This window comes from Pteropus alecto, unplaced genomic scaffold, assembly GCF_000325575.1.
Source record: "Pteropus alecto unplaced genomic scaffold, ASM32557v1 scaffold80, whole genome shotgun sequence".
Lineage (NCBI taxonomy): Eukaryota > Metazoa > Chordata > Mammalia > Chiroptera > Pteropodidae > Pteropus > Pteropus alecto.
Window position 1 is genome coordinate 2,192,610 of NW_006430460.1, and position 24,384 is coordinate 2,216,993.

The window sequence follows — 24,384 nt, forward strand, 5'->3', positions numbered from 1 at the left end:
CGGACCATTTAACACTAGGAATTCTTGTTCCCCAGATCGTTCCTTTTAGGTCTGGCCGATGTCTTCCGAGTCAGGAGCTCATGTCAGAACTGCGTGACGCTCACGATTATTTATTTTTGTTAAAAAGCTCTTCCCAAAGCAAAAGAACAAGTACTTTCCTGTTTACAAAGCACTTTCTGGATCGACTAATTTTATCCTCTTAACAACCCTGCTTCATTTTCCTCTTTTTATGGAGCAGGCGGCTAAGTCTCGGAGGGACGTGACTTGACCCTCGAGCATGAGTGTAGGACAAGGATGGACCTGGCGCTACGAGGTGGACATAAATCCGATGCTGACGGGTCATAAATCCGATACTGAGACTGTCAGGCCGCGTATGAGGTGCCCCGCAAACACGAAGCCCTGTCTGTGCCTCCACACTGCCCGTGACGGTGCCTTTCGTGGGGTTAGGCGAGGTGGTCTGTCACGAGGTCCCTTCCAGCTCAGCCTGCCATGACTTTGCACATCTCATCTGAACTGAAGCCGGCATGGATGATGCTGACTACATTGAAGGACTGATAGACGACTTCTCAGTCGAGCAAAAACCATTTGAGATTTGAGAGGTAGTTAAGCGTGTCAGGGGACTGACCGGACTGAGGTGGCCAAGGGTGAACACGTAGCCTGAGTGAGCTTCGTCGTCTCCAAAGTGATCATCTTAAGAGATGATCAGGAAATACGATACTGGAAAGACTGGAGAAATACACCAGCTGATGGGGGGATCTGGTCAAGACAGAACTAGAAAAAAATAAAACAGCTGTCCTCCCATGATCTGATTGTCTGAAGAAAGCGTATTCATGGAATGACTTGTTTTTACGGAGCCCATAAAAACAGAATCGAAAGAGGAAAGATGCGTTTCTTCTTACACAGCACTGTACCAGGGGAGTGAGATCTGCCGTATCTAACAGAAATGAGTATTTTGCTCTCTAGAGAGGACATCTCGCCATTTCTGTGAGGCCGGGCTGCGCAGCGGGATCCTCCAGGGCCTGCATCACGCGGCCTTGAGAAAGCCCCTTCTCCACTGCCACCTCACTAACTGACCCTCTGGTCACTCACTCACCATCCGAAGCTCTTGCTCACTACAGCAGGGCGCCCTAGGCTCAGGCCTCTTCTAAAGAAATGCCTGCATCTCAGAAACACTGAGAAACTTCACGAAGTTACTGGGGTTGTGACTCAGTCATCTGGAGTGGGCTCTTAGGATCCAGTTTTAAAACCACCCCAGGTGACACACACATCAGAGGTAGAAACTACGGCCCTGAGTGAGTGTGCGTCAGCCCCAACGCAAACGAGAATAACCAGCACGGGCGAGCAGTAGGACAAACGCAAATGCCCAGCCTGACACTGGTTGTCAGCACTGGCTTCCAGGGGGACCCTCCTGGGGAGACTTGAACATGGCCAGTGCCCAGCCCAGAACGACTGAGTAAGAACTTTCTTTGGGGAGGGGGAGGCAGACATCAGTACTTCTGCAAATGTCCCGGTGCTCCCGATATGTGGCCGGGGCTCAGAATCACCGCTCCACGCGAGGGGTCAGCAAATCTTTTCTCTAAAGGGCCAGAGAGTAAATATTGTAGGCGTTGTGGCTTACACAATCTGGCACGGTGACTTAATCGTAGCACAAAGGAACGGCAGACCATGCAAAAGAGAATGCATATGGCCGTGCTCCAATAAACAAGGCGGCGAGCTGAATCTGGCCCGTGGGCAGTAGTCTGGCCAACCCCTGCCCCGTGCGGGAGACACAGATATCCGGTTACTGGAAAGCTATGTCCCCCGATGTAAATACTGGCATCTTAGATTATAGAATGCATAACAGAATGTCAGTATAAAACTCCTGGAACAGTGCTTGGCTCATGGGGGCTCGAGAACTCAGTTTCATCTGATTAGCTCGAGACAGTCCCTTGAGCCAGGCTGATTTGGCTGCACTGACAGAAGCATCTAGATCTGCACAGTCTCCCATCAGTCTGTAGGAACTGCCTGCTTCCTTGGGGACGATATGTAGCTAGAATGTGATGAGGATGGGACCCAGCCCAAATGGTTTCTTTGCCAGACATTTAAGGAACAAACCAATCGAACTAACGTCTCCAGAAAATCTGAGGTCAGCATTCTCCTAGTGCAAAATCAGACAGAAATTATAAGAAAAGCAAAGAACTGTTAAAAAGTAATGATAGTTAAAGAAGACAAGTCAGGTGTTACGAATGAACGTGAACACTGTGTGAAGTGGACGGTCTCCACTCGGAGGCTGCGACGTGGGACGGAAGGAAAGGAAGCTTCTACAAGATAAAAAGTGAGGAGCAAAGAAGTAAGCACAGAGCCCAGGGCTGGCTTGGCGTTTGGGGACTGGCTGGCTGGGCAGGAGAGTTTCTGGGTGAGCACAGCACTTACAGGGACACGAAAGTGATCTCCGTTTCGGCTGGCACCCTGGGCAGGAACAGAGCCATCTTGGGCCTAGGAAGATATTTCAACACTGCAAGCTAATATCCCTCATGAACATAAACAAGAAACTCACAACGGAAGATGAACAAAGCAAGCGATATGTAAAAAAGAGAACGCATCTGACCAACTAGTGTTTGTAAGGCTGAGTCAGCATTTGAAAATCGCTTGATGTAACACACCCTATAAACAGACCAAAGGAAAAAACCCTCGTGATTATATCAAGAGGCCAAGAAAACATTTCGCAACATTCAACATGCATTCGTGACAAAATTTCACAAGGAACTCAGATGGAGCCGAGAAAGTGCATTTACAAAAACAAAAAAATGAAATGAAACCTACACAGCTAACGTGATGCTTAATGGTAAAAAGACTGGATGCTTTTCCTCTAAAGATTGGAATAAGGCGAGGATACCCACTGATTTTACACAAATTTGCCTCCATAACTTTAAATAAAAAAGACTGTATCAGTGCTTGGAAGACGGCACAAATATACACTGGAGGACCTCCATGAGGAACCGTTATCCAGCTAATCCTGGGAAAGACAGCGAGATGGCCAGTCGGTGGGGACACGGCAAAGCCAAAACGCCAGAGTTCCCGAGTCTCAAAGCTTTGACTTCCTCCCTCTGCACCGGCAGCTGAGTGTGGTCCCGGCTTAGCAGCATCTCCATAACGGGAGGATGCGTTAGAAATGCAGATTCTGGTTTCCACTCAATTCTGATGCACAAAGCCGGGCAAGCACCGCCCCGCACTGTCCTAAGGACTGTGGCGACTCGGCGTCATGAAGTGTGGGCCTGTGTTGAACCCAGTTTTGCAAACTATGAAAACCACATCCAGATTCTTGAGTTCAATCGATCTAGAACTATCTCGTTGTGAGGGCATCATAGTCTTATTTCCAAAGCACGTTCACAATGTCGTCCTGTACAAGCCCCCAAGTTCTTGGAGCTATAAACTGGTCAAGTTTATAAATCTTTACCGAAATCTTTCTACACGTTAGACTTCTCTGGATGTGGCCCGCAGAGGGGAACTGGCTTTCTGGTAAACCAGGCCCCATCGGGGGAGAAAGGTCTTTGGGAAGAAAGACACACCCTCCTTCTGAGGGGAGGGCTGTTGCCTTCCTCCATCACGTTCACACTTAATCTCAGGGTCCTATCACTGCGCCCCTGGGGGACCTGGGGGGCTGGGCCCTCAACAGCTGTGCTAACGCGACAGGCACGATTCGCTTTCAGGGTGCACGAGACCTAGTGAGAAGTAACGTTCTTCGGGCTTCCGTAGGTGGGTTTGGGGGTCTGAACTTACTGACCTGCTTTAAAGTCTCCATTGCTGTTGGAAGCAGCCAACCCAGGCCCTGACTTTTTTTTTCCCATAGTCTGTTCGCCCAGAACCTTGCTATGAATCGGGCAGGTGATTTCAAGTGAAACAGGCAGGTTAGGGCTGTTTCACAGCTGCCTGCAAATGATGGCTGGATGTCTTGCCTAGACTCACAGCTTGGCCTACCTCCGACAGGTAACTATTTCCTCATTGTCACAGTCTTCTGGGGACGTGCTCCCGATGACACCGATTGTCCGAGGCCGGTCTCTGGATCATTCCGAGCTGACTGCGAGCACTGAAACGTGCCGTGTGGCAAGCACGCTGCCTCTGCTGGAAGGGTGGCAGAGGCCCGCAGAGAAAAGCCTGGGAACCTGGGCACAGGCCGAGCGAACACCCAGGGGCCGGGGTGCCCCAGGGATTAAGCAGCAGCAACTCGGCAAGGATCCTGCAGCGCAAAGGGCGCCACTTCTGCCAGCGACGAGTCACTGCAATGTCCTGGCACGTGTCCTTGGTCTGGAGTCCAAATCCAGGAGAGATGTCTGACTGGCCGAGCTGGGTCACACACCTGTCCCCCGGAGACCTCAGGAACACAGTCGGCCCGCTTAGGTTCTAGCGAGCGAGGCAGGTACCACCTCCCCACAAGACGACACACGACAGAGGGAGGGTGATCCCCCTAAAGGATTCAGAGTGTAGGAAGTGAGGGGGAAGCCAGCCGGCCAAAATTAAGTCAAATGGGCCCCACAAAGTGGAAGGTAAACTAAAGAGAAATGGAATCTGGTTGCTGACTTTGCCTGTCTTTTCCCCAAAGCCAAGCCCTGCGGGTATACAGTTTCTGTTTTCTTAAGGGACTAGAGAACTTCTGAAGCCAGACCAGTCCCTAATATGGGAAGCTGGCCTGTGGTCAGTTTATCTATGTAAAAAAAACAACTAAGCAAACAAAACAAAAAACCCTGATTGTGAAGGAATTTTCTAACCTCCTAATCAGCACCCTGTTCTGCTTCTGTAAAGCATGCCTGCTTGCTGTAATCAGCTCCTTGTTCTGTTTCTGTAAGCATGCGGTGCCACTCTCCCCTTAGGAATGCTTTGTATAGAAAACAGACGTGTTGCCTAAATACCTGTCTGAACTACCTGTAACCCATGGCAACTCCCGGGGTCTGTGAATCAGCCCATGTCAACTGTAACAACGCGAGTATAACCCTAAGCTCGGGGCCCAGATGTTCAGAGCACTAGCTCTCCTGGGACCGTTGGCGTCGTAAACCTGAGTTCTCCAACCCTCCAGGCGCTGCTTGATTTCTCACTGATCTGAGTTTTGCAATTTTTCTACAACGATTGGACAATATGCTCCTTCATTATGATACTGACAACAAGAAAAACGAACTGGTCACTGCTATAGAATAAAAGAAAAACATAAAACTTGTTATTTTGAAAATGGTTGAAAGTAAGAAGAAAGCATAGTTTCCCATTTTTCTTATGCTGACTCTCGTCCTGGGTAACCAAACAGCAGGTGACAGTAAATGTCCTTCTACAGAAGTATAATGGCTAAAAATGAAGAGGGAATGACAGATTTAGAATCGTCATTTTGCGACCCCTAGTAAATAAATGGGTCCTTGCATTGTGCATCAGTGGCCACGACATCAGGATGAGGGCCCGTTAGGCATTTGGTGTCTTTTTATGATGTACGTACCACCTATACCACCTATAAAGTGATTTTTCCAAAAATAGTAACCCTGAATCAAGTCTGTAGATTCAACTAGAAATTTATAGAAAATGCAGAGGCGAGAACATGTTCAACTATGTACCACAAAGACATAAGAAGCAAAACGTAGACTGGGAAATTGCAACAAATAGCAAAACAAAACAAAACAAAACAGAACAAAAAAGAAGAAGAAAGAGAGAGAGATAGAGGGAGAGCCCACAAATTAAGAGACAACTGGCACAAAACCTAATCAGTATGTATAAGTTACTTGGATCCCGATTCAAACAAAACAGCTAAAAAAAAAAAAAGCCATTTATTAGACCTTCAGAAATCTGAATACTGACTCGATTTACTTATAAGGAATTATTGTTAACTTCGGGCTGATAATAACAGTATCGTGGCTATGTTAGTTTTATAAACTGAAATATTTACACATTGGAATGAGGCCTGAAATTTCTTTCAAAATAATATCGAGGAGAAAGTGGGGGAAAAGTATAGATGAAACAAGATGACCATGAGTAAATTATGAAAGCGAGATGATGGCAACATGAGATTATATTGTATTTTTCTACCTACTTTTGGATGTTTGAAATTTTCCCTAATAAAAAGTTTGAAAAGAACAATGCATCCCATCTTGTGCCTTGTTGGTTGGTCCCTCTGTCTCCTCTTAAAATGTTCATAATCTAGTGCCTGCTTGAGGGCCAAGGCACAGAATGGAGCAAGGCTGTGGCTGTCCTTGTCTTGTGTTGGTCCTTGCTTGTCTCGATGGCTTTCTCACGTGACCGGGCAAAGCGTCAGTAGTGTTACGGCCAGCAGTGTCCCCTGTGGCTAACATAGTACTTCCTTGGTGATAACTTCTATGACAACTACGATTATGAGAATGGTGAGAGTTAATGTATTGCAAGTATATTCAGTACGCTGTGAAATCCCGTTAGTACCATTACTGGTAAAATTAAATTAACTTTAAACCCAATGTCTTTTCAAACTGAAGGTCTATGCGTTCATTAAAACAACTAGGTTTAGGGCATCAAAGAGCAGTGACAGAAACGGACTATAAAACATTAAGAGTTTATGAGACCATAGGGATACCTTAGAGAGAGAGAAATTGGGGGGAATCTGGATTTATAAAACTTGTCAGCCAATAAATGTAGGATAATGAAATATCACCTTTTTCAGCCCTCCCCGTCCCAACGACTATGTTATAAATGATCGAGGCAAAGATTTTTCATGGATGCTAACACTTCTGGATGAAAGGTTCTTGGGGACATGCACAAGGTCTCACGTGATTACACCACAGATCATTTACTAATTACAAAAGGAACACTGTACTTGGACAAAGGAGAGCTCTGGCGGCCACCACCGTCAACCGAGTGACAGCACCTGGCCACACCCATCGACGGGATGCCCTAACCTGTGTGGCACCCCACGCGGTACAGTAAGCAGCCCATGTCACCACCTCTGTAGATTTCTTAGACAAAAACGTGTACCCTGAATCTACCCCGGAGGAAATCAGAGAAGATATATAAGTGGAGAATCTACGGGAAGGATATTTTGGGTGTTCTTTATATTGTTCTTTCGGTTTTCCTCTAAGTTCAAAATTTCAGTTTTTCTCTAAGTTCAAAAAGAGTGGTTTAAGTCTTGAGTTAAAAATCAATCCATCTCTCCAAAGGACAGCTAGACGAGCCAAAGTTAAAGCATAATTCCACCTGGTCTTTCAATGACCCAAAGCCACATCCTCTACGTGACCTCTATTTCATCACGGAGATGAACAATATAGCTTTTCCTGTCTCCACAAGGTCAAGACACTAAAAAGACGCAAAAAGACAGAGTACAACTCACAAAGCACGTCTACTGGTTCCAGAAATAAATTCGTCTGGAAGCAAACGCTAAATTTTTACCTTTAAAAGAAAAAGCATTTAAAGTCCCTTACATTTTTTTCGATTGGAAAAAAAAAAAAACCTGCTGAAATTCTATTAAAAAAACTAACAATATGTTCTCTCATTCTTTAATATGATTTAAGAATCTATGATAAAACGAACTAAAAGTACAGGTTCTTAATTAAGCATTTGCTGTACGTGAAGAAACCTGAATTTCAATTTTGAAATCATGAGCTAAACAAATCCAATAAAGGGTCACGGCATTTTGGGTTTTGCTTTATTAAAAGAGCGAGTCAGAAGTTATACTTAGATTTCATGTTTGAAAAAATTTTTTAACCAACTGTAGATCAGTGAAAGATTATATATGAAATGGTCTTGCCATTTTTCAGTCATCTACATGTTCGGATCATCCTTCACTTTCCTGAATGTCTGCATTCAAAGGAGTAACAAAACGCATAAACACGGGGGACACCCGCCGCAAAGGGCAAAACTAATGAACAGTGACAAGCCTATCACTTATATTTTGCAGAGGGCGGGAGTGAAGAGGTGTGTTTAGTGGAAAAGCCACATGATGCGCCAAATAGTGCTCAAGTTTTTGCCAAACCCCAAACGCTTCCAGATAATAAAACACGCGAATTCCTTTATTCTCATATACCTTAAAAGGATGAATATGAAATTGGGCTGGACCCTCATGACGTACGTTTCTCTTTTACTGTGAAATTTTATTATCTTAGTGTTAATAAAAAGAATTTTAATTAGTCCCCAATCTGATGTTCCTCTTGAACCCAAAGATTAGTATTTTACAAGCAAAACAGACACAATGAAGATACTAAACTAATAGTTCGATAAAATCATAAAATCTGAACGGGAAAAAAAAAGCCTAATTGAAGAGTTTGGCATCTAGGAAAGTAACTCAGAGAGACCCGCAACTGACTCTTATGAAGGGACCCAAATAAGTCCCCACCTCCTGTAGCTTTGAAAATTTCCGAAATAAAAAGTTGGTGAAAATGCAGTTTATGTCTTGCAAGATTTCTATATAATACAGAAAAACAAATAAAAAGGTTGGCCTACGTCTTGAGTTAAAATCAAAGCAGAATTCCACCCGGTTCTCCAGCGACCGGAAGCAAACAGTGCAGATCGCAGAGATCAAGGCACAGCAGCTAACTTGTCAGCACTGAGGTCTACACCGGAAGAATTAATCGATGCTAAAGAATGTCGCTAACATAAAGGCAAAAGCGAGCAGAGAAAGCAAACATCTATATCAGAGGTTCTCGACCCTGGAGAGCTTTTCCCAAGTACACTTCCTGGGACCTGCCCTAGACTACGATTATTCGAACTCCCGAGATTCAGATCGTGACACCAAAATTTCTTCGTAAGATTCCCAGGTGATTTTACGTGCATCCAGGGATGAGGATCGCTGGCGTGAATAGAAAGACGGTAAGAGAGGGAAAGGAGAGAGCTTGAAGCAGAACGGCCTTTGGAAAAGAAGCATTACTCTTGATTACCCACCAGCTTCTCCATTCAAACTATGTCATTAATTTCATGGAAGCCTCTATTGGCCAGAAGGGTATCTGTTACTCCTAGAATGAAGGGACAGAGGACATCTCCAACTTCCTTAATTAATTGAAAGAAAATATGCTAGAAACAATCAGCAAGCCTTCATCATTTCTCTATTTTCTCAAAATTTGAGTGTACAACGGGTTTGCAAATATTGTATCAGCAAACATGATTTTAAACTTAATCTCGACAGTCAGGAGGAACTAAAATGTGTCATTTGGACTATCTCAAGGGTTGTCAACCTTGACGCTACTGACATTTCAAACCCAAATTATTCTTGGTTGCAGGAGCAAAACCAGGATGTAGAGTTTTACAATATTCGTTAGTAACTTTAAGACATAGAAGGCTGTTTCAATATAAATTAGGAGTATTTTATATCATTTTCTTTTAGTACTTTCAACTAACTCTATGTCCTAAATGCTGTAGGATGTTGAACAGTGTCCCTTGCCACTATCCACTAAATCCCAGGAGCAGTCCCCATCCCATAAAGTTGTGACAACCAAAAGTCTTCTAAACATTGTCAAATGTCCCCAGGCCTCCGCAGGGAGGGGCAATATTGCCTTCAGTTACAAATCAATGACTTATCCAAAAAAGATGTTTCTGGAGACACAAGAATGCACAAGAATGTGAAGTGACCCCTCGCTGTGGTTTTGATTTGCATTTCCCTAATAATCAGTGACAATGACATCTTCTCATGTGCCTGTCGGCCGTCTGTATGTCTTCCTCGGAAAAATGTCTATTCACATCCTCTGCCCATTTTTTAATTGGGTCGTTTATTTTTTTATTGAGGTGTATGAGTTGTTTTTGAATATTAATTCCTTACCGGATATTAACCCCTTATCAGAAACAAATGAAAATTGATAATTAAGAAATATTTTTAATTAGTGAAAGATGACCCACTCACTAATTAAATCTAAAAATCTTTACGTTTTATAAACCAGGTTCATAAATAATATCTTATATAAAAGAACCACAGTGAAGATTCATTTTTAAATAAATTATGATGGCATTTAGTCATGGAAACGTGTGTGTACATAACTGTTCTAATGATTTTAAATATCTTGTAATATCTAAATCTATGCAGCACAACAGTTTGACACCTGCTGGGTCCTTTATCGCTTTAAAGACAAGACCTAAATCAAAACCTCTGAACTTATGCTTTTCACCCTGAGTGAATCAAAAAGCAAATTCCAAAGTAGCTTCAATAAAGCAATGATTCTTATGAACACTAATGGACTATAATGAAACGAGGTACTTGATTTGGAGTGTCATCAGTGAAATCAACTATAGATGTTTACCCTGAAAGATGCTATTGTGAAGACCGCACACTCGGATACGGATGATTATTCAAAATTAAATTTATGGAATACCTAGAAAATTGGCTGACATGGAATCTGAGGATGGTTTTAGAGTATTTATTAGCAACAATTTTTTTAAAGATTTGGAAGGCTATCGTTTTAAAATAAATCAGGAGATTTAAAACCATCTCCAGTGCTTTCAAACTGTCACATGGCCAGAAACCAAAGATCCGAAGAATTCCAAATGATCAGATGCTATGCAGGCAACGAGTCCCACGCGCCAGGACTTTTAACATCGCGTACGTGAAGGGACAGGGAGACGATGACCAGAAACGTGCCGCGGCCCCTGCGTTTTCGCGACAGCCACTGCGCTACAGTAACCCGAGTTTATACTCCACCATCAAGTGTGGTTCTCCCATCAGCTCGCTTTGTGACGGGTCTGGAAACAAACAAAAACAGACATGTTAAAGACTCTCACAAAAAGATAAATGTAATGACTGAACTCACACGAACATCTAGGACAGGCAAAACGAGCCTGAAGCGACAGAAAACAAACAGAACGATGGTGGTGAGGGCGAGGGGCCTGACTGGCTTCCCGGAGGACTCTAGAACAATCTCTAATGAAGAGAGGAGGCGAGGTCTTCACCTAAACTGCAAACACGTTTTCTGTCTATCGCTCTGCGCTCTACTGCACACACACACACACATAAATCAGACTTCTAGAGCGAGAAAACCTTCACAATCCTCACTCTTATTTTTATGAGTCAGACAACAAATTTAACTGCGATAATACATCTGAAAGAGCTTTTAAATTAAGACCAACGGTAAGCCTCTAAGGGCAAATAAAGCCTTTCTTCGTTTTTGCCACTACTCGACGTAGGAATAGAAACGGAATAAAAACCCAATGAACTAAACCGTATAATCAGTTTGTAAAAATAACTAACCATTCACATTAAAATACTGATTACCACGACTAAAGGATCGATTTGGATGTTTCCTCGCTGCATCTTGGAAGAGACTGGAGATGACTGTGCCACACCTTCAGCGAGCTATACTCTCTCAACACTCACTCGTCACACAACGACGTAGCCTTAGCAACAACTGATACTGCTGCAGTTACTAACACAGACATTCAAGATCTAAAGTGAAAAAAACACGCCTGCACATGAGTAGAAACAGGCAAAGGTGTTTGCTGCAGCCCTGTTACATGTTAATGAGAAAAACGTAAGCATCTGTCAACAAACTACTGACGTATCATACACACTGTAAGACACACGGTATGATACCAGCTGTGTCAAACACACAGGTGCTAAGCAATGCCAACTATCTGCTGACTGTATGTTTGCATGAAGACACACAGTAAAGTCTGGGGGACACACACTAACAGCAGGTAACCAGGGACTGAGGGACAGAAATGAGCCTGGCGGTTACCATGCAGGACCTGAGTTTCGCCTTTAATATTTTAAATTTTTACACGAAGAACATATTATATTCATTTAGATAACACTTCCTTTTAAAATCCAATAGAGTGAGCACTTATTAGATAAATCACTTGCCCCAGAAGACGTGGCAAGGCGCTGGCCTGCGGGGCCATCTGCTCTGCCAGGAGCTCGCTGTCGGGTCCCGGGCAGCGGAGGGAGCGAAGGGAAGTCCCCTTCCGGCACTGAGGAAGGGGGGTGCTTTCTACCTTCACCGTCGCCCTCCCCACGCACCCACCCCACTCAAGAAATGTACAGACTGTCCCGGGCCAAGCACTTCCTAGCGAGCGAGCAAACTCTCATCGCCTCCCAAACTTTACGAAATGCACACTGGAGAAATGCACGTTCTCATCACAGACTTCAAAGTCCCTCGTGGGTCAAAGGTGATGAGGAGTGTGACGAGCGAGAGCTTTCAACACTCACTACAAAAAGCACTTTATGAGGCACCAGGACACGAGAGCGAGCAAGGGCTCGCGCGGTCTGTAGTTAATTGGGGGACACAAGTAAGAAACAGGAGAAATATCAGATAAGTGCTATGCGAAGAATTAAAGCGAGGTGACAGAGTGATCGCGGGCTACTTTAGACTGGTCGCCGCGGAAGGCCTCTCTGAAAGAGTGCCATTTAAACTAGGGTCTGACAAAGGAGGAGGAAAAATACTCTAAGCAGAAGGAACGGCTAAGGGAGGCAAGGCCCTGAGGTGCAGCCGTAAAGCGCCCACATGTGCACACTTCCCCCGAGGGGACATTACCCAAAGTGCCGTGTGGGAGGCTCGGCCTGCCAAAGGTCACCTCGTCAGGGCCCTAACTCATATCCACCTACCTCAGAGAGATGCAGCCAAAGACTAGAAAAAGATGCCCACGAGACAGTGATCCACTTAAACGTGAAATCGTATCACTTCACTGCTGGAAACCATTCGATGGCTTCCCGCCCCATTCCGAGCGAACCCCTGCAGAGCTCCGGCTCCTCCCACCCCTTCGACCCCCCACCTTAGCCCACTGTCCACCTCCCCAACGCCGCAGCCGCAGGGGCCTGAGCACGCGCGTGTGTCGGGAGACGGTTCTGCACGGGCCTCTCACGATTCTGCGAGTGTTCGCAGCAAGGGCGCTGCCTGCCTTTGCCCTGACTCTCTCCAAGGCCCTTTCTAAGGGGACCGGCCTCGGCAGCCCGACACGGTGTCCGCCCTGGAGAATGGGCAGGCTGAGCGCCGACAGCGTGTCACTCCGACTCAGCTGCTCTGACCTGGGGTGGGATCCTGTTCCCGTAACAAATCTATCCTGTGTGCAGGTGTCACCTGATGCCCTTCTCGCTGCCCCGTGACAATGGGGGCTCAGGGAACCGAGAGAAAAGCTGACCCTCTGGTGACAGCTACTGCTGTCAGTAATGAACCGGTCTTCTGCCAGCATCCAGGAAACCATGGCAGGCTAACTCGTGAGCTTGTAAGTAGGATAAGACCTTCAACCCTTCAGAGTTCTTCAGCTGTCCTCCTGCCTGAAATAGTCTTCTACTCCAGGTCAACCCGTATACCAATCGGGAATCAATCAGTGTGCCATATTCCCAGAGATGCCTGCCTCTCCCATCCAGCAACAAACTACATCCTTATCTTTTTCATGCCTAGATTTTATCACAATTTATAATCGTTTGTGTTTTATCTGTTTACCTCCTCTATTAGAAAGCACAGATGTCTGTTTCTTCACTGCCTATCCCGGAACCCGACACCTAACGACTGACTGACTGACTGAAGAAAGGCTCAGGAATCTCCCTTTTCTTTCTACAGAATTGCAGAAAGTGATTTTCAAGTGAATACATTTTTATAACTAAGACTATTTGGATTTGAACCTTCCCCTCACTAACTTTAAATGAGCTCCAAGTTCAGGGTCAAAGCTTAGGAATGCCAGGTTTTCCTACATTTGAACAGTCCCTCGGGGAAGATTCCCGAAGAGCAGGCTCACTGGACTTCGGCTGTGGCCAGCATTGCCACACCAAACACCAGTGGCCGAGCAAAACTAATATAACTTAATCCTGTTGGGTTTTGTGTTTCTCTGAACGGCTGAGGCATAATGAGCAGAGGCAATACTGGGCAGAATGGAATTTGTTTACCTTCCTCAGAACCAGAAAAAAACAAAGGATGCCATTATTATTTATAGAGGACGCATGTATTGTTCTTACTTAAAAGTCATGTATCGCGTACATGATACAATTATTCAAGGAATTTTGTTAAAGATAACAGATTCTTCTTTCCTACTCACCATCTATATAAGCACAAAAATTATTTGGAGGCAGGGCTGTTCTTTAAAGAGAACTTTTATTTGTTCTCGTCATTTAAAAAACTAGTCATATCCCAGCGAACCCAATCAGCAGTCACCACACGAGGATGAGGATGCTCAGCTTTGTCTGCTGCCGCCGCCTTATATGTTACTGGGGTTCCAGAAAAAGGTGCTGAATGACACTTACCATTAAGAATATCTTCAAATCCAATAGTCTCATCGTTACCCCTCAAAATGTCCAGGGAAAGGTTTGAGCTTGGGAGAAATGGAAGACGCTGAACCTTCGGGAAAAGTATTGAAAGGGCAAGATTAGAAAAAATTAAGAGGTAAAAAAATGTATGATCTAATTTTACGTACTTCATTATCTGTAAGATCCACAAAACTAAATATTAATTTAACCAGTGTGTGGGGAGGGGGGGGTGGGAGGAGGAACAGTTCATATTTTAGAACCAAACCAAGTTTTAAAAAGTTGCTCAAAACTTGTAAAAGACACTGAAACTGTACTTCCATGAACACTTAATAATCCTATAAGGTTTGCCCATAGTTGGGGGCTTCGCTTGTCCGGGAAAACCACAGCACGCAGCATGTGATGACATGTGGAACCCCAGCCTCACGCCACGCCGGGTTCTAAGGACTGTGGCTGAGCAAACCCCTGAAGGGGTGCAGACTGAAAACGTCTTTAATTACTAACGGCCTACAGCATGGGAAATTTTCTCTAGATTGTCAAAACTGGAGGAGGAAAATAAAAGGAAAAAGTGGGAAGGATACAGGAGGAAGAGGAAGAAAACAGAAATGGAGCCTGCACGTGAAACCAGACGGTGAGGACGAGGCAGGTCCGGTCTGAGCAGACGCACTGCTAAGGAACCATGAGAAGCCGGATGCGCAGGCAGTGGCTGGTTACACATCCTGACGCGCAAGGAAGGCTTAGGGATCAGGAAAAACGGGCCAGGATTCTGGGCAAAGATTTTTGGATTCAATGGGATTAAAAGCTTAGGCTTAAAATAGGAGCGACGTGTAGCTGGACTCTGAGCAGTAGGAGCAGAAAAGGGAAGCTAACGATTGTGTGCGAACACACGGATTTCCCTTACTCTTCATAATAACCGTAATAACCCCGCGCTATCCGACTGCTAACTCCATTTCACGTCGCATGAACCATCGCAGGCTCAGAGAGGTCTCTACTGATTCCAGTTCTTAAGGCTAGTAGATGGGGGAGCCAAGATTCACATCCAGGTGATTGTGACACAACCCTGGCCAAATGAGAGAGAGAGATTCACGGTAGGAGGAGAACACAGACAAGAGCCAAAAAGTGAGAGAACGAAATGAGTCAGGACAGCGCAGATGGTGGAGCGGGCGACGTCACACGGTGTGGAGAGCGACGGCAATGCGTGGCCGGAGCCACACTGGCGGGATGGGCTTTATTCCGAGGGCCAAGTGAGGGGAGTGACGTATGGATCAGGGTTTTACAGAGCCGGTTCTGGCTCGAGCATGGACAGTGGACTGGGGGCAGCGGGGGTAACGACCAGTGCAGTCACAACGGTAAGAAGAGGTGACTGACCGGATGTTGCGGGGTAGGGGTACAGGTGAGGTGCTGGGCAAGATAACCAAGGCCTCTTGGAAGAAGCCTGGTCATACAGGACCGGGGTATGTGAGAAACGGTGAGCTAATCCGTGAAGCCTATAGTTTTACAGCTCGTGAGAATTCACACTTGGGTGTCATTAACATCTAAGTGATAACTAACACCAGAAGAACAGGCAGGATGTAAGTAACTGGTATTTCAGGGAACAGGAAAAAACAAAAGGAACCCAGACACCTGGGAGGGAGGTTTCAGAGACAGGTTTCAGAGACGAGGGGGGCATCAGGAAAGTGTGTGTCCTAAAACTCAAGGGAAGAAGGCAGGCGCCATTGGTGTCCCACGCCACAGGGACACCCAGCGGAATGAGGGCGTGAGAAGGTCCACATCATCAGGAGCAGCTTCACCGGTGTGACAGGAGGCAGGACACGGGGGCCGAGTGTAAACGGTCCACGCAGTAAACGCAGGCAGCCTTAAGAGGCTCGACTCGCAAAACCACACAGAGGGAAGCTGCTGTAATGGGGCTGGGGGCTGGCACGGTTTCTTGTTTGAAAAGCCAGAGGCTGGAGTACGCGTAAAGGCTGCGGCCGAGTCCCAGCGAGCAGAGGCCGCGGACATGGGCCAGGGAAAGGAAGCGTGAAAGGGGAAGTCCCCAAAGTGCTGCGATGAGACGGGATCCAGAGCCCAGGTGGGGACAGTCCTCACGTACGACTCCTGAGCACCGGGACACTCGGCGCTACACAAACTGCCCGCTGGATCTCTCCACCTGGCAGGCCCAGAGGCATCTCAAGTTCAAGGTGACCCTTTCCAAAGGGAGAACCACGAAAGTGGGGGCAGGCAAGTTTTCGGACACCGAGCCCGTAATTTGAAGTTTTCCACTGAAAAACGTTTTTTTTTCTCTATAAAGTAGGAATCGGGGTCACATCCTAAAAAGGGGGGAAGTAGCACAGGTTGTAGGGGAGAAGGGAAGGTTTGCCCAGCTGTCACCCAACGGAAGAGGCGTTCCAATGACAGCAGCGTGCACGTGGGCTGCACACGAACCGGCATCCACTCACCTGCTGCACGGCCTTGAATTCCATCTGCAGTTTTAGTGGGGCGAACAGACCCTGGATGTTTCTCAGGGTGGAAAAGTTCATTTTATCTTGGTTGAGCTGGAACTACAAAAGACAATGTAATTTTAGACGCTATACTCAACATTCGCATTCGAAACAGTTAGCATTGATATACATAAAATACTTAGATGAAAAACTTGAATATATGTAGCCGAAATAAAAACAAAGTGCTTCTATGGATCTCTTCAATGAATTCTTGGATACATACGCCTGTATTTCATCCAGCATGAAGATAATACTTCCCCAGTGTAAAACTATCACCTAAAACTTGGATTAACAAAACTAATAAATTAAGGAATGTTTTTCACATTGCAAAAGTATATTCGCAAAGCACAATCACGTCTCAGTGCCTTTGATTAGAAATTACTGCCAAACTGGTGGTGCCAGGAAAAGGTATAAACTATCTGAGACCCAGGAACAGGTACACACAGTGACAAAAACTAACAGTGAACTTTTAAGTACGAAACTTTATATTTCGAAGGATTTCATAAAGAAATAATCAGATCCAGATAGCACCCTGTTAATTTTAAAATGTTTAAACTCCACTTTGGGGGATAACAGGTTCTGCTCGGGGGACCCAAAACGCTGAACAAAGTCTGTCCAATTTGTATTGGGAACTAATAAGCAATTTTTTCCGAAATTATACTTTAATTAAGCACTGATATTACTTCTAAAAAACTTTCCATAATTAAATGTATTTCAGGCAAAATAAATCGACTTGACTCACAGATTCTAAAACATACAGCTTCCTCAAATGGCTCTTGAGGATGGTGTTTGTGATGTGAACGGATTGCTACAGAGATCTGTCAGAGCTGAAGTAATTATAATGAGGTGAAGTACCTCTGTGATCACTTGTTATTGTACTATACTCTCAAGAAGATTTTTTTAAGTCATCGAAGAAAAAGTAACTTTGATCAAAACTCTAGTGAGAAATCAGTGCCCACCTGGGACATGACCCAGGGTCCATATATGTGAAGTTTGAAGGTAGCATGTTTAGCAATAAGGTTTGTAACTACTATAGCTTGACAGCAAAATTCTGACAGATGGTCCAAATTTCTGTCTATATTTAAGAAAAATGTGCAATATTTTATTATGAGTATGTGACCTGAAGTTCTAATAGAAAGGTCTCCTTTAAATATTGAGTTATCCTCATAACAAAATATAATGTTACGTACAAAAATTCAATTTTATGAACTTTCATGAATATACTCACCTTGCAGTGTGATGTCACACTGCAATTATCAAACGACGCCTACCCAGTTATTAGTGACCACAGGCAAAAGTAGACTTGGGCTCCGTGGAGACGAACAACGAAATGGAAGCAACAGTCTGCCCTGGAGGTAGACTACCTGTGTTGTATAACCTGTATGTGTTACATGATGCTACATGTGTTATATGACCTGTACGTGGTATATATCACATATTATGTAACCTGTATGTTAACATGCTGTTATATAACCTGTTACATGATCCATGTTATATGACCTGTATGCTATATATTGCATGTTATATAGCCTATATGTGACATGATACTGCATGTTATATAACCTGTTATATGGTATTACCTGTGTTATATGGCCTGTGTTATAATATTGTATGTTATATAGCCTGTGTTACATGATACTACATGTTATATAACCTGTGTTATATGGTATTACATGTGTTATATGGCCTGTACGTTAATGATACTATATATGTTATATAGTCTGTACAAGTTATATGATGTTACGATATATAATCTGTATGTGTTACGTGATACCTCACGTCTTACCTAACCTAGCTGGGAAGACATTACATATAAATCAGAGCTTCTCACCCCTGGGCATGACTGGCATCTCAAGCCAGACAGGTCTTTGTTGCGGTGGGTGGGGACCGTCCTGTGAATTATAGGATGTTCTGCAGCGTCCCTGGCCTCTACCCAATAGATACCAGTACCAAAGACCCTTCCCCTGACACCACTTATGACAAGCAGACATTGCCCAATGTCCCCTGGGGGGCAGTCACCCTCAGCAAGGAACCTCTGGTATAGATGACAAGGGTCACCTTCCCCACTATCGCCACTGCAGTCCCCAGTCGTGGAGAACTGCTCCTAACCAGCACACGCCAACAGGTGCTATGTGTAACTCCATCTGCAGGTGCAGGAACTAAGACTCGGAGAGAAAGCCGCTTGCCCAAGTTCACCTACGGTCGTGGAGAACTGCTCCAAGCCAGCACACGCCAACGGCTGCACTACGTGTAACTCCATCTACAGGTGCAGGAACTAATACTCGGAGAGAAAGCCGCTTGCCCAAGTTCACCTACTTAGTAAGGACGGCATCAAGAATGTAAACCTACGGAGTCCACGTAAACTGCCATGCGAAAGGACTTGTAATACGCAGTAAGAGAGGCTGCCACTAGCTGGTTAAGTGATTCAGACAACGCAGGGGCAGCAGAGGTAAGCTGAGCCTCAAAGACATAAAATTTTTAGACTCTTCACCATTTTGGCCTTTGCTAAGATTTGTACTGCTCAGAACTGAAATAGTCCAGATTCAGTGGCCAGATTAATGCTTAGGAAAGCGTGGCATGACCCCCGCCCCCGCTACAAACCTCCCCCTACCCCCCGATCTGAGCCCGACCCTACTGATGAGGTCAGGCCCATGTGAACTGTCCTGTCCAGGGGCTAACATACGCACCAACAGTATACCGACCGCGGGCAATTAAAATTGCCCAGTCTTGTGTAACGAGCCAAGTCTGCCCCTTCCAAATGTGTACAATTCATTTTTTGAACCCAAATGCAGAACTTCACATTCGCCTTTCCCTTCTTTTTGAACTGTGGCCTAGTCTTTGCTCTATCTTGTCATCTGTGATGCAGTTGTTATTCATCAAAATGAAGTATCCTTACCAGCTTTTTCTTCCATAAACCTAATTCCCATGCTTTCTATGGCTAACCTCGTCTTTGAGAAACACCTGACTTCTTGAGTCAACTTCCGAGCACGAATCCAGAATGCACTCGATGCGACTTGGAACTTTTTATTTTTTCATCTTATTTGAACTTCGATTGCATTATTATATTATTTGTTCTACTCTTTCTCATAGAAATTACTTTCCCCTTGCTAAAGAGGAAGGAAGGAAAAAAGAAAAAGGAATACGTCAGCTTTCTGTTAACTGGGTAACACTGCGGCATCTTCTCCAAGTAATATCTCTTTCTTGCTCTGAAGGTGTATTTAAAAACCCTTTAACCTGTCTACGGAACATCTGTACAGGCTACATGCTCTTTGGGAGTGAGCTCTCCCCATCTATCATCTGCTTAACCTCGTGAATACTAACGTCGTTCAAATGTCCCCCCTTCATAAAGCCTCCCACGACCCCTACGCACAGGTGGCTGCGCCATCCTTGGGCCCCTCCAGCATCTTATGAAACCCCTGTCCACTGCTTGTCCTCCCATTAAATTTTCAGCTCCCTGAAGATGCGGATTACGTCATATTCCTCAGTGTCCCTCCTGTGCCTAGCCAGCGGATCTGTCCGTCAGTGACTTGGAGACGCCGGGTTTGAGAAAGGTCAAGGCTAGAGATACAGACTTGGAGGCTAACGGCAAAAACGGCAGGGGAAAAATATCAACGAAAACAGGCGCATAAAATGAGAACGTTATCATTAGAAGAATGGAGAGGCCCATAAAAAAGACAGAGAAGAACTGTAGAAAGGGAACTTCAGTGAAGCAGTATGAAAATAGGTCCTCATGTTCTTCACGTAACACCATGACTGTCTTAATAAATGAAACCACGAAAAGTATTATTGAGAGTGTTTTGCTATCAAAAGACAAAAATGAAGACCGTGGTGACATACTTACATTTTTTTCTGATAATTCAAGAGGATGACTGGGCAAAAGTTCATTTTTCACACAGGAAAACCTGGAAACAAACATTTAAAAGGGACAGTGTACATCATTCAATACTGAAAGCTCAAAATCACATCTATCGAGGGTGTAACTATTCTGGACTGGCCTAAGGGAGGCTTTTGGGGATGATAAAACTTCCACATCCTGACTATGGTGGTGACAACAGGAAAGGGATATATGTATTAAAATTCATATAACTAAAAGGGAAAAAAAGTCAAATTTATAGCACGCTAATTATTTTAAAATATGTCTATATAGATACTGGTGGTCAAGACTTCAATTCACTGGAGAGAGAAAAAATTAAAGTATGTTTATTACTATTACTCTGATGACATGTTTTTGTATTATACAAAACATCTACGCCTTCTCTGCTCAGGTACAACGCATATTCAACATTTAATGTATCTCTAATTAACACATGCTGAACACTATGACATCTACTGAATACCTACTATGTATGAAGTACTGTTAGGTGACACACAGCTAGAATCAGGCCTCTGGTCTTTATTACACTAGATAGATAAAGATGACTATCTTATTGTCCAAAACAGGATTTGAGAGTTGAAAGGAACCTTAGAAATCACGCAATAATAGTTAATTGAATATTGTCTTTGTACATAACATTGTCTTAGAAGTGGAGGGGCTCCTACAATCTAACTGGGGAGAAAAAGGAACATTTCATGCAAAAAATAAATAAATAATGAATCATCAGGACTTGGCTACTGACTAGCTTATGAATTTGATTATACTATAAATAAAATTATATCTCCAATTCCAAAGGCTGCATCTTTTACTACAAAAAATGGAAAGACAATGATGAGGCATTATGTTTGTCCCCAGATACCATTAAATGACATTCTCTTACAGTTAAGACCTAAACACCTTAAAATTAGATATAAAATTCAAAAGTTCAAAACACGGAATGTTCATGAGGCCGGGTGTGTGTGTGTGTGTGTTGGGGGGGGTGAGGGGGAGTGGCATTATCCTTGATTGATTAAGCAAAGAGGCCACCTGCCAAGACATAGAACCAGTATCAGAAACTGACACCTAAATATAAAAGAAATGGAGGGAGAGGTGTAACTGTGCTGAGCCTAGAAATGGAAGATGCTAGCAGCTAATAGTTACTGAGTGCTGAAAGACGCCAGGTACTGTTCTAAGTAGTTTTCATGTATTCACTCACTTATTCCTCAAAATAAGATAGATGCTATTAACAGCCCTATTTCGCAGATGAGGACACTGAGGCACAGAGTGGTTAAATAGCTTGCCAAAGGCATACATCTAGAAAACAGCGAAGCCAGGATGAAAACCCAGGCAGCCCAAGCCCAGAGTCCACGCTCTTAACTGCTACGTTCCAGCGCCGCCTCCCCCCAAAAGCGGAGGACTCCAATAATGAGGAGATAAGGGCTCTCCAAGTCATCAGTAGCAAAGTGAAGAATGCCACCGAGTCATGCTACTGAGTAAGGTCCCCTAGGAAGGTGCCCTATCCTGGGAACCTGCTGCTGACGAGACGCTTCCCCTGCAATAGAAAACATTTAAGATTCGCTCCTCGCCTCCCCCAGTCTAAGGTATATGACTCGACAGCTCCAAAATTAAATACGTACTTATGGCCTAGCAAAACATTTCAAGAATATTGTGAAAAATAACTCCCAGAAACATTTTATTATAACAAAGCCAAGGGCACGACGCCCCCATATACCCTTTTCGAAGGAGGTCATGACTTTCGAAAGGTCCGCTTGCTGAAAGCTCAGTAACTGGAACACTGTCCTTCAGCTGGGATCCAAGTCCTCTGGTGTTCTGCGACACAAACGAAGAACACTAGTAAATACAAACGAATTCAAAAGGCCGCCCACACTGAACAGCTGCGTACCAGACGTGGTTTAAGCGCTAGAGAGGAAAGGTCTCTGACCTCAACGAGCCCAGTCCAGACAGCCGCAAGGAGACCCGCACCCACACCATGCTACAGGGACATATAGGGGCGGTGAATAAATAATATCATGTCTGGGTGGGAGGGAGTCCTCACTTACCCCTGAATGCTGTCAGACTGAAAGGCATTCCCGGAAAAAAAGAACATGGGTAAAGGCACAAAAATACAAAGGATCACGAGAGCGAGGCAGAAGAAAAAGGCTTTAAATGACAAGGTTTAAACGTGGAAAGGAACTCGGTTCCCTTCCGAACCTGATGGAGAGCCCCGAAGGCCTCCGGGTCAGATCTACTCTCATTTACCTTCCCTCAGGCTGCAAGGATTAGCACAGAATAAAAAAGTTGAGGACAGAGTCTTGGGGAATATATTCCTTCAGGACAAGGAAGGAGTTCAAAGAAAAAGGATTAAGAACTGACAGAACAGCTACAATAGACTGGTCACAGAGGCTAAGAAAAAAAGGGATTTCAGAAAGCGATTTCTATAAGAGGGTGCTTACTACCTGTGGAAAATAGATGCATCTAATCAGGATGGCGTCAAACAAAACCAAACAAAAACAAAGACTCGTGCATTTGGCACCGGTGAACGGTCGCCCTGTGCACGCATACTATAAAACATTTAATCACCAAATATTTCTTAGGGACCTAGTACTCTGCTAGATGCCGAAGGTACAGGTCTACCTTCCAGGGCTTAGTCTGAGGAAGACAGAGTAAATGAGCAAAATAAAATGTGACAGATGTTACAACAGGTTAAACACCAGATGATGCCTTTAAATCATCTGCTCAAGTTCAATACACCTGCAATTCTGTAGAAAAATGTGAAACAGCTACAGGTAGTTTGGTACTGGTCTTCCACTGTTCCAGGAGAAACTATGACGAGGAACCAGCTTTTTCTGTGAATTTCTTGATCATTTGCATATTTTATTTGGTCAGATACTTTTTCCTGGGTTTGTAAACTCTACCAGGCTAGTCTAGGCTCTCACAGCTGGATAACCTCCACGGCCCTTTATAGGGTCTTAACTGCCTCTACTCTCCCATTTTCCAGTCCTGCGTATGAAGGTTTTCCTAAAACACACCATCTCCCTCACCAATGATGTTTAAAAACCTTTCACTGATTCATCAGTGTCCTGTCTGAAGAATAAAACCCAAGGTCCTTAGCTTGGAACTCAACTGCCTCACGCAGAAATCCTGGGCAAGCTGAAAGGGGATCTGGAAGCTAGTGTGGGCTGTGGCGAACCTATGTGACTGGGACCAAGGCACGCAATCTCTCTAGGCTTGTTTACTCATCTCTTAAGGTAGCTTTCCAAACGTATTTCCTGCCACTTTCCTGCAGGAACATTCTCCTCCGTCCAGACTGCTTTATTCAAAGGGCCAAAAGGAAAAAGAAATGGAATTCTGATGTCTGGGTCCTCCCGTAATCACCTTCCCAATCTTTTTCGGTAAAATATCAGGATCAGTACTTGCTATTTCTAGAGGAAAACAAACCTATGCAAAATTAATGATCACTAGCTTCACCTGAGTGTTTATAAAACCTCTTTACAATGACCAGCATTTACCAACAGAAGCCGTCCAGATTTGGACGGCCCAGCAGCAGGACCGGTACCCGAGGCAGGGGCAACGGCGGTTCAGGAGTCTTTCCCAAAAATCACGATACTGAAGTTAAAAAAGAGAGGAAGAGGGGGAAGACGAAGGAGGAGATGCGCTAAGAATACTGACAAACGGGGAGCAGCCACTGTCGCCCTGATGTTTTTCCCCTCCGACATCTGGCACAGCACAAGCTAAGCTCCCGAAAACGTTTGCGGGGTTGTCATCGAGTCAGTTCCGAGGCGAGGGTCGGGGCTGGGTGAGGGCTGTGGGGGACCCTGGACTCCCGAGGGCGCTCCCCGCGCGGGGAAGGGCAGTCGGGGCGCCATGCCGCAGAAGGTTCGCTTTCGATTTGTCCTCCAGCGCCGCGGAGGGGGCCGGGGTCT

At 44.8% G+C, this 24,384-nt stretch overlaps 1 protein-coding gene across 1 annotated transcript in view; it reads right to left on the reverse strand.

The window, feature by feature from the left end:
- Positions 1-10,296: 10,296 nt before the first annotated feature.
- Positions 10,297-24,384, reverse strand: part of POMP (proteasome maturation protein) — a 28,592-nt gene continuing 14,504 nt past the window's right edge. Inside the window, exons 2-6 of the mRNA XM_025047074.1 lie at positions 22,194-22,312; positions 20,450-20,510; positions 16,567-16,668; positions 14,129-14,222; positions 10,297-10,638 (exon numbers count right to left, since the gene is read on the reverse strand). Coding sequence (XP_024902842.1) covers positions 10,571-10,638; positions 14,129-14,222; positions 16,567-16,668; positions 20,450-20,510; positions 22,194-22,312 — 444 coding nt within the window. The 3' untranslated portion in view covers positions 10,297-10,570. The remainder of the gene's footprint in view (positions 10,639-14,128; positions 14,223-16,566; positions 16,669-20,449; positions 20,511-22,193; positions 22,313-24,384) is intronic.